The sequence below is a fragment of the Nerophis ophidion genome, linkage group LG02 (genome assembly GCF_033978795.1).
Source record: "Nerophis ophidion isolate RoL-2023_Sa linkage group LG02, RoL_Noph_v1.0, whole genome shotgun sequence".
Taxonomy (NCBI): Eukaryota; Metazoa; Chordata; class Actinopteri; order Syngnathiformes; family Syngnathidae; genus Nerophis; species Nerophis ophidion.
The window spans coordinates 42,754,116-42,767,931 of record NC_084612.1 but is presented as its reverse complement, the minus strand read 5'-3'; the positions used below and the strand labels follow the sequence as shown (position 1 = coordinate 42,767,931).

At 38.3% G+C, this 13,816-nt stretch overlaps 1 protein-coding gene across 5 annotated transcripts in view; it reads right to left on the bottom strand.

Moving 5' to 3' along the window:
• The window catches only part of large2 (LARGE xylosyl- and glucuronyltransferase 2), a 144,046-nt gene that overhangs the window by 36,636 nt on the left and 93,594 nt on the right, over positions 1 to 13,816 (bottom strand). For 4 of the 5 annotated variants that reach the window (XR_009803781.1, XM_061884104.1, XM_061884090.1 and 1 more), the window contains 5 exons: positions 7,809 to 7,891; positions 4,093 to 4,216; positions 1,883 to 2,054; positions 824 to 928; positions 601 to 713 (listed from right to left, as the gene is read on the bottom strand). Coding sequence is in view for 4 of the 5 variants with exons in the window: in XM_061884104.1 (XP_061740088.1) it covers positions 601 to 713; positions 824 to 928; positions 1,883 to 2,054; positions 4,093 to 4,216; positions 7,809 to 7,891 (597 nt within the window). In the remaining variant the exon portion in view is untranslated. The remainder of the gene's footprint in view (positions 1 to 600; positions 714 to 823; positions 929 to 1,882; positions 2,055 to 4,092; positions 4,217 to 7,808; positions 7,892 to 13,816) is intronic. The other variant, XM_061884123.1, reaches the window with a different exon arrangement.

The following is a 13,816-nucleotide window of genomic DNA, read 5'->3' as shown; positions in this document are numbered from 1 at the left end:
ATATTCATTAAGTTGAATAGATATATCATTAAAAACCTAATCAAGTGTGTAGCAGACTTGGCGGGGCAGTTGGAGTGTAGTACTGCTAGTGTACCAAACTGAAGCAGGATCCAGCTTTTAACAGAGCCATAGGTGTTTAGATAATATCGAAAATGGAGAACAATTGTCCGTGAAAATATGGAGAAGCTGCTGATGGTGTATTTGACAGGGAAGCAGCATGAGGAGATATTGTTGAAGTTTCCCTTTCTAAGTATAAACAACCAGCTTTTAGAGCCACACTTCTTGCACCATGACAGAGCAGTCCAGGCATAGTGAAGGTGAACTGTAGCTGTATTGTACATTGGTATTACATTACTTCATAAAACTACTGTAGTTGTTGGTACTACATTCTGTTGTATTGTTTTTCATACAGTATTTGTCTAAAAAGTTAGTTTTGCATGTCACATGTTGCTATTGTGGTATGTTTTAATTCATTTTAATTGATTTCAATGGGAACACTGATTTACGGGCGTTTAAGTTACAAACTTCTTCTTTAAAGCAGTTGAGCTCGTGAGTTGAAGCACCACTGTATGAGACATAATTTTTTCAGTTTGTTCTCACTTGATCAGCCAGCGATGTACTGAGCATGTTCATTAACTCTTTCTCTGCTGTCAGACGCCACATCTGCTCCCATTTGATTTGCCGCAATCTCTCCAAGTACAGGAGAATGACACCTAATGTTGTGATATAAATAAATATGACTTGAATTAGTTGTCATCATCTGCTAGTGTGCAGCATTGGAGATACATGCTGTACATACTGTCATCTCATGTCAGGATGCTACCTGTGTTGAAGCCTCGGCCAAGTGCAGGCCAGGGTTTGTGATTTTTCCACAGGTTTCCCAGGTACCAATCACTCTGGTTCTCCACCAGACCAATAACCTGTTTGTCTGGGAATATAAAGGCCACCAATGAAGAACATCCGAAAATCTATGGATCCAAACCACACAAAAAATATGACTGTTTCATCTTTTTTTATTTCCGTCTGCACAACTTTTACAAATTATTAATCGTTTGCCTTGTCGACTAATCAAAAAAATAATCGCTGACTAGTCGACTATTAAAAAAATCTTTAGTTGCAGCCCTAGTTACGATCAATTAATTTGTGTTTCTTTCTGTTTAGGGTTTTTAATGTTGCCTTTCAATATGACTAATTATGGCTTAAAAACTGTACAAATAGTCATTAGATACAAATTAAATTAAATATATATATTTTTTGATGATCAAAAGGGCCATAAAATATATATATTTGTCATGAAATGACTTTTAGTTGTAATGTAATTCATGGAGGATTTGCTTTATAATATTTCATATTCTCACAATCAGTTATTTTGGTACAATACCAGGAAATCATTTTTTGTTTTTGGTTTTTAATAGTCAATGAATTGAGCTTGTAAGATGAGTTATCACTGTACTAATAATTACTACAGCTTTATAGTTGATTTCATCTTGAAGCCCAATACTCTATTTTTTGATTCCAAATACTCATGACTTCAAGTTTTGTATGATTGTTCAATCACAGTGATCACAAAAAAGTAACAGCTAAGCAGTCTGTCTTGGAAAAATCAAAGATTTGAGATTGAATTCATGAGAATCTATTAGCGTGCCACATTTCTCTACAATTAATAATACAATTAAAACTAGTTATTATATTATTTGTTACTAAAAAAACAACAACAAAGTAATAGCTTATGTTACGCCGTTATTTAATGCACACTCAAAACCAAATTTTGCGGCATTGCCTGTGCCTTTTGATCAGTTTAAATTAACGCATCCTCTCAACTGAGAACACGCCCTAACAATATCAACACTTACTGTTCTGTGTATAAAGTACATTATCTTACCTGTGAACTTTCTGAACACACCCCAGAGTTCAGCAATATCTGTGGCAAAGGTAATGTCTGTGTCCAGAACAATGATCTTTGACAGGTCAGGTGGAAGGGCTTTGGTTAGCGTCAGCTTCATCAAGCCATATATACCTGAGTAATGCTTGTTTGGTATCCATGACACCTCCGACTGACACAAGACAAAAATGTAATTTGGTTGCATTAGGTCCTCTGCAATACAGAACACTCCACATGCATATCCTTATATATATATATATATATATATATATATATATATATATATATATATATATATATGGGCAGCACGGTGAAACAGGGGTTAGTGCATGTGCTTCACAATACGAAGGTCCTGAGTAGTCATGGGTTCGATCCTGCGTTCGGGATCTTTCTGTGTGGAGTTTGCATGGGTTCCTTCCGGGTACTCCGGCTTCCTCCCACCTCCCAAAACATGCACCTGGGGATAGGTTGATTGGCAACACTAAATTGGCCCTTGTGTGTGAATGTGAGTGTGAATGTTGTCCGTCTATCTGTGTTGGCCCTGCGATGAGGTGGCGACTTGTCCAGGGTGTACACCGCCTTCCGCCCGAATGATGGATGGATGGATACCGCTTGTCCCATTCAGGGTAATACATATTTAAATCTGGACTTCAAACTTGATTTTGCTTCTCCTAAATCTTGCTCAATGTTAAACTGGTATCTGTGTTTTTTTATTGCAGCAATAGTAGATACATACATCTCACATAGAGAGGATGTTGCAAAGGGTAGAAGGCTGGCGTAAAAACACACCGGTCTTTCCTCATTTCCTCATCCCTATTAATCCAAATGCAATGTATGCTTTGTTGTACTGTACTTCCAGGTCTTTTTATTCTGGTTATCGGCATTTGTTTTCTTTGCTCCTGATGACTCCTTCTTTTTCCTTTTCATTCGAGGAACAAACTTCTGCATCCTTCCACCACTGTTGGTTCTTTGCAAATGTGTTCCTGTGTACTCACCACTTCTACTGGGTAGAACAGTTGATTAGATTTAGCACTGCTGCCAGGTAGCTGCAGGATTTTGTATCGGTGTGACATAAATAATAGAGTGTAGATACAAATGATTAATTTCTCCCCTGCTGCTTCTCTGACACCTCTTTGCAAACCCGCATTGGGTCATGACCCACTCTTTACCTGTTCTTAGGTGAATGACTGACAGTGGTGTGTGTATTTTTACAGTGGCTCCTTGTTCTCCGGCTGTAGTCCTGTGAGTCCCTAGTTGATAACTGGCATGACTATTTCACTGTAAGCCGGTTTTGTTTACTTAATGTTGTGAGCAAAATTCTTGGTTTGAATGATGCCGTTCACAAATATTTTACACTCTAGTTTGCATTTAAAGTGGATTTATTAAGACTGGTTCTCTCTTTAAACAGATGCAATGGAATAATACTGACTTTTTTGGCATAGAGTATAACAAAGCGATATGGCATATAATAAAGTTAAAAACATTTATAACCCAAGATTCTCACTGGATAAACGGCTGCTAAATGGCTCCACCACAAAACTTTTCCGTTGTTCACCATCCGTCAATCCCCATGATGTGCACTGTTGCGGCTCCGCAAGGCAACAAAATAGTGCAGAGTTTTACGAGATTTCATGAATCAGTCCAAAATCAGGTGATAGGGGGAGTTGTAATAAGGCGACTACAAACATTTTTTTCTGTCCTTCCAAATGAGCTGAAGCAAATTAACTTGGTCCTGCCCATTTCAGAAACATAACTGTGTCTGCAACGGCACTGACTTGACTTGTGTAAAGTAAAACTATAGATTATTTTGTGTGGCTGAAATCCTGTCCCACACAAGCATATTTTAGCAAAATTGATCCACCGGCAAAAACATAAGCTCTGATATATTTAGCACATAGCTGTGGCGTGACGACGCCATTCACAGATGGTCCGCCGTTCCGCATCCAGTAGAAGTCTTGTGCAACCTGTCGTCTGCTCCGTTTACTCACTTGACACAAGTGAATGCAGGTCCTACAATACATCCTGTTACATAGTCACACGGCCATACCCAGACCTATGCGACCAGTGCCCTTCCCCACCCTGTAGACACAATCCACGCACACACTGCCTGTTGAAAAACAATTATGTATCCTAGAGCATCTTTAGACATCATTCCTGCTTTCTTAACAGGGAGGTTGAGGTATCAGGATATGTGCTTAATCAGTTCTTACCTTGAGTTTATCTGCATCGTAGAAACTAACTTGCAAAGAAGGGACCATCCATGACTGAAATAGAGAACTCAGAATTTGGTTGGCCACAGCATCAGTGATAAAATGGAAGTGAAGAGGGTTTCTCCTAGAAAATTGAGACAAAAGAAACGAAGCCTTATCACATCTAAATGTTATCCAGTTTGCACAAAAGAAAAAGAAAAACTAGATAACATAAAAAAAACAGCGTTTCTAACGTCAGACTATGTTGTGTAAAGATTTTACAATTGGTTTTAAAGTTGTGAAGACCTGTTTAAGGATTATAAAACATGTGGACTTATTGGAGTGCACACAATATGCACTCCATGGTCCATTGCAACACTTGGAGCTGAAGAACACCTATGCATGGATGATATTCATTGATCTTGGGTCAGCTCTTAAAACAATCCGGCCTTAAAGACTCTGCATCAAACTACAGTACACGACTTTGGACTAACCAATAAATTTGACTGGGGACTTTTAACAATCGCACACAGTTTGTGAGAGTTGGTGGGCACACTTCCTCAACCGTTTCCATTAACGGCTTAGGTATGTGCACAGTTATCAAAGTCTTTACACGCCCTACACTCTTTTCACACAGGACTGCTGTGCCATTTTTTCTTAAAATTGGTGAGTCACAGTACAACATCAACTCTCTGTAGGATTTTTCTGTATTTAACATCCGATTAGGAAGAATAATGATGTCACCCGTACATTAAATATATTTTACACTGTAGAAAATGGGATGTCATGGTGTAAAAAATTTTCTGCAAACTTTATATTAGCGACATGCTGACAAAAACAACAGCCAGTAAGCCACACTCTTTGCCTCTCGGCCTCATCTTAGCTGGCAGGATAGCCGATCACCAGTGAACAAAGCAGACTTATATTAGGTTATGTTCTTTATTTGATTAGGAAATGTGCACATTTTGAGATTTTTACTTCAGAAAAACAGATTGTAATCATAGAGAAACTACATTTATAAGACAACTTAATGGTGAAATATAAATATTTTATTGTATGTTTTTATTACTCTTTTTTTATTTAAAATATTTGCCTCCCCTCACTGCATGTCCCTTGTGCAATCAATAACTTGATCCTAAACATCAAGAAGACCTAGGAAAATATAGTGTACTTTTGCAAAACTGGACAACGTAACCACCCTTTACTGTCCATTGGCAGAGAAGAGGTGGAAAGAATGAAAAACTTTTTGGGGTGTGATGATGACAGCGGACGTGTCCTGGGGCATAAACACCACCACAACAGATGGAAAGCGCAAACATCGCCTGCACTGCCTCAGGAAGCTAAAGACATAAAATGGCAAGATGGCGTCTCTTTGATGTGTATTTTTTCCATTTCTGTTTTTTTGAAATGACGACTGTTTGGTAGTGGCCACTCTCTTCTCAAGCTTAGACAATTCCTCCAATGTACAGGGCGAGAGAGAAACAGGATCTCAATTTTTCCGTACAATAGCCTTTGTGACCAATGTCACCCTGTTTATCACTTCTTTCACCAGCTGTCCTCAGGTAGAAGATACAAGTCTATGCTTGCCAGAAAAACCAGACGGGTCAACAGCTACAGAGATGTGACGTTCGCTAATGAATCGTGTCTTTTGAACGGTTGTTTCTTCCTGTAACGATTTGCAGTTGCAGGCCTTGGTTTGGGAGCCATTTGTATCTAATTATGTTTTTTTATCAGAGATCGACTGATTATCGGTCAGGCCGATAATTGCCACTGATATTTGGCATTTTCATGTATATAACAGAACTACATCAGCAGATAGAATGTATACCAATATGATACCAGTATTTAGTATTTAAAAAGATGGATGATGAGTGAAGTAGATAGATATAACCACTGCTCAAGCAGAATACCATTTATTCACTGCAAGGCTCACATGACTATTCCCACCCCTTCCTTTCTCTTCCTCGAACATTGTTGGTCGCTTGCTCTTGTTATAGCTCTTCCACTTAGCTTTCAAAACTTCCATTTTTTTTGTGCTTGGAAAACCAGTTTTTTTCCCCTTCTTTACCGGTTCTGTTTTCTTTGTTTTTGCTACTGCAAGATCTGCCTCAGTCCACAGCATTTGGAATGTGGGCTCATTAAAGGAGCGCGGGAAGTTTCACGTGACGTGATTCCATTAAATAACAATGCTACAGAGTTGGATAGACTTGAAATTTACAGAAAAAGATAGACCTGCCATAAATCCAGACTTGTATCTTGACAAATGGGAGATGTATTGTATAGGTAAAGAAGATGCAGCATTCTCAGACACTCTTAAGCACCAAAGAAGAAATTATATGTTCGCCAGCTTGAAAAATGTCTCACCTAAATTGTTTTTATTTACATGTTTGCAATATTTCAGAGTTCCTCAAGAGGAAACTTAACAATTGAGTAAATGGCAAGGTATTGTAATGTAGAAAAATCACGTATTTTTACCACTTTTATGAAGAGATTTCCCATATTTTGAATTACAAAGGTTGATGCTCCTTTGACATTCAGCATTAGACTTATGTAATAAGTGATGGTGTTTGGTGCTAAATTAACAACAACATTGCGCCGCATTATGTTGCGAATGGTCCAACGTTTCCTCCAAATAATGTTGAAAAAAACAAATTAAAGCCTTGTCTGCTGTTCGCTGAGGTAAACTATTCATGTTTAAATACCTTATACTGCAAATTAATATTGGTTATTGGCCTCCTTGACTATTAACAATCGGTATTGACTATGAAAAAAAATATCAGTCAATCTCTGGTTTTTATGAGCGTCAAACAATTGCCAACGCATACGAGCAACTGGACTAGACTGGACTACATGTGTCAGAATCATAGGAAACAAATTCACTTTTGGATTCACTTCTTTGGTTCATTGTTCTGATGAGGATATGTAAAATATTTCAAGCGAACACACGCCAGGTACAGCAGTACAATTTTGAATTTAAATTTTTAATTTACATTTTTAATATGTTTTATTGGCTATTCCAGTTTTGTTTATATTTTTTTAATATGTTGGGTATTTTTTTGTATTGTCAAAATGTTTTTGTGTTACAAAATGTTTTAGGCGAGGGAAAATTAAAAAATAGTGACAACGAGGATATGGCACCACGGTAAGAAATGTTTTACAATGACAAGAAAAAAATAAAACTATAGTCAATATTTCTAAATGAATCCCACAAATAGAGTGATATAAAACTACTGTATAACAACGAACTAGTCTTTTTAACGGATCCCTGGAAGGAACAGTTGTTTTAGATCCGGCTCCCTTCAAAGAACCATAAATCCCTTCACTACAACAGCCTGTATCCCGAGGCTGTCAGACTGCTGAACACCAAACCAACCTCTCTCTTCCCCATCCATGAACACACCTACCACCACTATAGTAAATATGGACCGAGTTTGCATCGTTGCAACTTTAACAGCGTACTGTATAATTGCATGTCTCAGCTTTTTGATCTGCCCTTTACATGTATGGTCCAGTTTTATTAGTGCCCACACTTGACTGCTTTAAAGTCTTTTTTGATTACACAAGGGTTTTGATGGGTTTTGTGGTACTGATTGCACCACTTGATGCACTTTTATTATATTACAGCTATAATGAACATTTGACAGTTAAGGGGACAAAAAACAACAAAACATTTTAGAGACTCGTTATTTCTTTCTTTCTGTCTTTAAAAAAAAAGGAAAGTTGCTCAACTGTCTCACCTGTGAAAGAGGACAGATTTGACAAGTGTGACCACATCTCTACTGGCGTTGTGTCCAGCACAAACACAGGCGATGTGTATCATCTGTTGAAACATAAGACTGTAAATGTCAACTGGTTTACACTCACTGTTAGCCTCCAAATATTGTATAATTTTAAATTCATATGCAATTAGGGTTTAGCAATAAACTGGGATAGCATTTGAGAATCATTAACAAACTGTACAACAAACGCAAGGAGAACACACATAAATGGGATTAGTCATATGTCATTTATTTGCACTTTAACGAAACATGGTCACCTTTTTTTGGTCCAATGGATTTAACTGAAATTCATCAGGAAAAAGTGACAGGAAAACATAATGACAGGAAGTCATAGGGAAAATACCATCAAATGTATTAACATAAAAAGTGGTGTTGAAAATGTAAATATATGTGGCATTAAAGAAAACCTGTAGTCAGCACACTGCGGAATATCCAGAGGATTCGGATCTTCACTTGCCTGTGATTGCACAACTATCTTTGTCTTTGGTGCAGCAGCTATATAATCGATAAGGTACCAGAGCTTGAAGTGAGGATGCGTCCAAGACGTTTCTAGTTTGTTCTTCTGCTGGAAAGTCTAAGTCAGGTTACGTTTTGTACATTATGACAGACAATGAAATGAATAGTAATATGGAATTGTATTTATAATGCACTTTACATTTTCGACAAATCTCAAAGTGCAACAGTGGGTACATACTAGGGCTGCGAATCTTTGGGTGTCCCATGATTCGATTCAATATTGATTCTTGGGGTTACGATTTGATTCTAAATCGATTTTTTTTTCAATTAAACATGATTCTCGATTCAAAAACATTTTTTTTTTCAATTCAAAACTATTATGTATTCATTCAATACATAGGATTTCAGCAGGATCTACCCCAGTCTGCTGACATGCAAGCAGAGTAGTAGATTTAAAAAAAGGACAATGTTTTATAAACTGATTGCAATAATGTATTTTTTTTTAAACTATTAAACGAACCAAAAATATGACTTATTTTATCTTTGTGAAAATATTGGACACAGTGTGTTGTCAAGCTTATGAGATGCGATGCAAGTGTAAGCCACTGTGACACTATTGTTCTTTTTTTTATTTTTAAAAAAGTCTAATGATTATGTCAATGAGGGATTTTCAATCACTGCTATGCTGAAATTATAACTAATATTGATACTGTTGTTGATAATATTAATTTTTGTTTCACTACTTTTGGTTTGTTCTGTGTCGTGTTTATGTCTCCTCTCAACTGCTCTGTTTATTGCAGTTCTGAGTGTTGCTGGGTCAGGTTTGGTTTTGGAATTGGATTGCATTGTTATGGTATTGCTGTGTATTGTTTTGTTGGATTGATTAAAAAAAATTAAATTAAATAAAAAAAATAAAAATAAAAAATCGATTTTTTAACAATGATAATCGATTCTGAATCGCACAACGTGAAAATCGTGATTCATATTCGAATCGATTTTTTCCCACACCCCTAGTACATACTATTAAAAACAAGTTTAAAAGTATAAAAACAGAAAGGTGAGTCGTAAAATATTGTGTGCTTAGTTGCTCTGTTGAAGAGGAAGGTTTTAAGTGGTTTTTGAAGGATTCAACTGTCAGTGGGTTACAAATGCATTTAGGAGAATGTTCCAGAGGCTGGATGTAGATGAGCAGAAGGCATGGTCCCCCATCGTGCAAAGCTTGGTGTAGGGCAGGGGGCCCCAAACTGTGGCCTGTGGGGCGTATTTTTAATTTGATTTTTTTTTTTTTATCTGTTCTTTCTAATCCATTTTACTCTCCTAGCCACTCAGGCAAATCATATTGTCAAAAAATGCATTTTCCCATTGATAACTTGACATCAGCAGCGGCAAGTGCGCGCACTTTCAGTCAATTAGTGCGCAATAAATATATATATAATATACTATACAAAGAGTACCACTTTTTATATTTTCCTTTGTTTGTTTGGCAGCATGGTGGTACAGGGGTTAGTGCATCTGCTTCACAATACGAAGGTCCTAAATTTACACTCCTGCGCGCGCTCTGAGGTCCGAGAGCCAGTTCCAGCTCGTGGTGCCCAAGACCAGACTTAAGACCAGGGGAGACAGGGCCTTCTCTGTGGTCGGCCCTAAGCTCTGGAACACTCTGCCCCTCCATGTTCAAACTGCTTCCACAGTGGAGTGTTTTAAGTCTCGTCTTAAGACCCACTTTTATTCTTTGGCTTTTAACACTACATGAGTTGTGTGGTCCTCTGTCCTCTGTTTTCCTCTGTGTTTTTTATACACTTTGATTTCTATTTTACGGTTTTAATTGATTTTACCCTTTAAAATAGTTTTTAATCATATTCGTTTTTATATTGTTTTTTTTATATTGGTTTTATATTTATTTATTTTTTGTTTTTATTCAGTCATTGGTGGATCATAATATTGTTTTTTTAATATTGTTTTTAACATGGCTGTGCAGCACTTTGGAAACGCTATTGTTGTTTAAATGTGCTATATAAATAAAGTGGATTTGATTGATTGGATTGGGTTCAATCCCGGGCTAGGGATCTTTCTGTGTGGAGTTTGCATGTTCTCCCCGTGACTGCTTGGGTTCCCACCGGGTACTCCGGCTTCCTCCCACCTCCAAAGACATGCACCTGGGGATAGGTTGATTGGCAACACTAAATTGGCCCTAGTGTGTGAATGTGAGTGTGAATGTTGTCTGTCTAACTGTCTTGACCCTGTGATTAGATGGCGACTTGTCCAGGGTGTACCCCGCCTTCCGCCCGAATGCAACTGAGATAGGTTCCAGCGAACCCCCTTGACCCTAAAAGGGACAAGCGGTAGAGAATGGATGGATTGATTGATGATTTTTATTGTAGCAACATGGTGGTTAACGTTTTGGAGACTTGTGTATGCGTGTGCATGTTTATATATATATATATATATATATATATATATATATATATATATATATATACATATATACATATATATATATATATATATATATATATATATATATATATATATATATATATATATATATATATATATATATATATATATCCCGGCCTTCGGCCAAATTGTTTTAACCCAATGCGGCCCCCGAGTAGGGTATGAGGATGCACTTTGAATTGCTGGGCAGGAGGTGTCTGGAGCTGGTTTTGGGGGGTTAAAAGTTGAGGGTGCACTTGAATACATGCTGCAACACTTCGTGGTTAGCCATGACAATGGAGAGGTCCTGTTTCTCGAGCCCTGCATCCCTTGATAGTACATCTGTGAAGGTGAGGCCTCTGTAGCGGACTGGGCTACTAGGTTTCCAGAGCAGTAGTGGCTGAACAATTTCCCAGCGGCACGATAGCCGTGCCCATTCAACGAGAGCCTTCACTCTGCTACCTTCTGAGATAGTGGCATAATATATCCGTGTATACGCTCTAAGGTAGCATGCTCGGACCAGTGAATGTTTTGGATGCGTCTGGGCAAGTTGGTGTAAGCTATGTCCATGCGCTTCTGTTGTTGTGTAGTGAGAGTCCACGTTTCTGCAGCTTAGAGGACAATAGACTCTATCAGCGTTCTAAATTTTCGTTTCATTACCATCATTGCAGTCTGTCCATGGTGAGGCTTTGCGGGACTTCATATCTTTTGTGGCATCCATTATGTAAGACCCAAGACACTTGAAGTCTGTCACTTGGTTTATGCTTTTCCCAAAAGATGACACAAGGTAGCAATTTCGAACTCACAAGATTACTTCAGTCTTGATTTCATTGCAATGGAGTCCTATTAGGCAAGCAACATTTTCCAGTGAGTGGAGAAGGGATTCAGGATTTGTGACAAGATCAGAGACCACAGCGATGTCCTCTGCAAAATCAAGGTCAGTAAGGTGTGTGGCAAGTTGCCTTCTGCTGCGTCTCGGGCGGAGCTGAAGGCCTTTGTGGTTAATTGTGTCCAGAGAGAGGCACAGAACACCTCCCCCCACCCCACCCCCATTGTGTACCTGTATCTCACCTTTTTTGTAAGGAGCGCCAGAAGTTGGCATACCCGTTAGCAATCCTGTTCTGTCTCCCTGTATATTTGTCTGATCTTGAATAGGATTGTGCAGAAAATTTTAATTTCTCCTCAGGGATTAATAAAGTATTTCTGATACTGATATAATGAGAAACGAGAAAGGACCTAGTGTATCCCCTTGTAAAACTTCCGCCTCAACTTGGAAAAAGGCAGTTGTACCAACAGGTGTAATAACTGTAGCCTAAGTGCTGGCATAGAGTTTTTTTTAACGATTGTGGGATGCTGTAGAGGGGGCGGATGTTGACCATGGCTTCCAGATTGATAGAGTCGAATGCTTTCCAAAAATCTACCAAGAAGATTTTGAATTGCTTGTCGAGCTTTTTCATTTCTTCAGTAATGCGATGTAGAGCCAAAATCTGTGAGATGTTAGCTCGGGCCCATCTAAAGTAATTCTTCTTCTCGAGCCTATCTTTCAGATAAGATGAGGCGTTGCCATGGATAAATTCATGAAAAGGAGGGAGATTTTATATTGGATACTGTATTGTGTGGGGAGCCAGTAAAGGTCTTTCAGGATTAGAGTAATCTGATCAAAATCTGAGCTGCACTGTTTTTGAAGGCTCTTGCTTAGGGATACCGATGAGAAGTGTGTTTCAGTAGTCCAGCCTGGAGGAGATAAAGGTGTGGATGAGTTTCTCTGCATCCCGAATGGTGAGACATTTGCAATATTTCTGAGATGGAAATAGGAGCTCATGCAGAGTTGTTTGATGTGGGAGTCAAAGGTGAGATGTGGATCAAATATGACACCTAGGTTGGTGATCAGAGGGTGAAGTGAGATCTTCTGAACAAGAAGAAGATACCAGTGATGGGGGGTAACTGGACCTGATTTGAGGTGCAGACTAATTTGGTTTCAGTTTTGGAGCTGTTGAGTTGTAGAACATTTTGGCTCATCAATGTCTTTATCTTCCCCAGGCAAGCAATGAGTGTGCAGGGGAATGGTGAGGGATTAGAGCTAGAAGTAGAGGGGTCCATTTTCCGGTAGAGTTGAGTTGTGTATAATCTGCATCGCAGTGGAAGGTAATTCTATGACTGCATATAATGTGACCGAGGGGAAGCATGAATAGTGTAATAGAGTTGGACAGAGGACTGATCCCTGGAGGCCTCCCCAGTTGGAATGAGGGATTGTGCTTTTCCATGGTAGGATCTGAACCATTCCAAGGTGGGACCAGACAGACCAGCAGTGAGGTGTAGACACTGGAGCAGGATGTGATGGTCAAATGCATCGAATGCAGTGGTCTATTCGAGGAGGATGAGTAGAAAAGGGGAAACATTATCGGCAGCCAGAAGTCAGTCATGTAGGGCAGTGGTTCTCAAATGGGGGTATGCGTACCCCTGGGGGTACTTGCAAGTATGCCAAGGGGTACGTGAGATTTAAAAAAAAATTCTAAAAATAGCAACAATTCAAAAATCCTTTATAAATATATATTCAACAAAATATGAATGTAAGTTCATAAACTGTGAAAAGAAATGCAACAATGCAATGTTCAGTGTTGACAGCTAAAACATTTGGTGGACATGTTCCATAAATATTGATGTTAAAGATTTCTTTTTTGTGACGAAATGTTTAGAATTAAGTTCATGAAACCAGATGGATCTCTACTACAATCCCCAAAGGGGGCACTTTAAGTTGATGATTACTTCTATGTGTAAAAATCTTTATTTATAATTGGATAACTTGTTTATTTTTCAACACGTTTTTAGTTATTTTATATCTTTATTCCAAATAGTTCAAGAAAGACCACTACAAATGAGCAATATTTTGCAATGCAATACAATTTGATAAATCAGAAACTGATGACATTGTGCTGTATTTTACTTTGTAATCTCTTTTTTTCAACCAAAAATGCTTTGCTCTGATTAGGGGCTATTTGAATTTAAACAAATTTTCACAGGGGGTACATCACTGAAAAAAGTTTGGGAACCTACTGGTGCAGGGCATGTGGGGG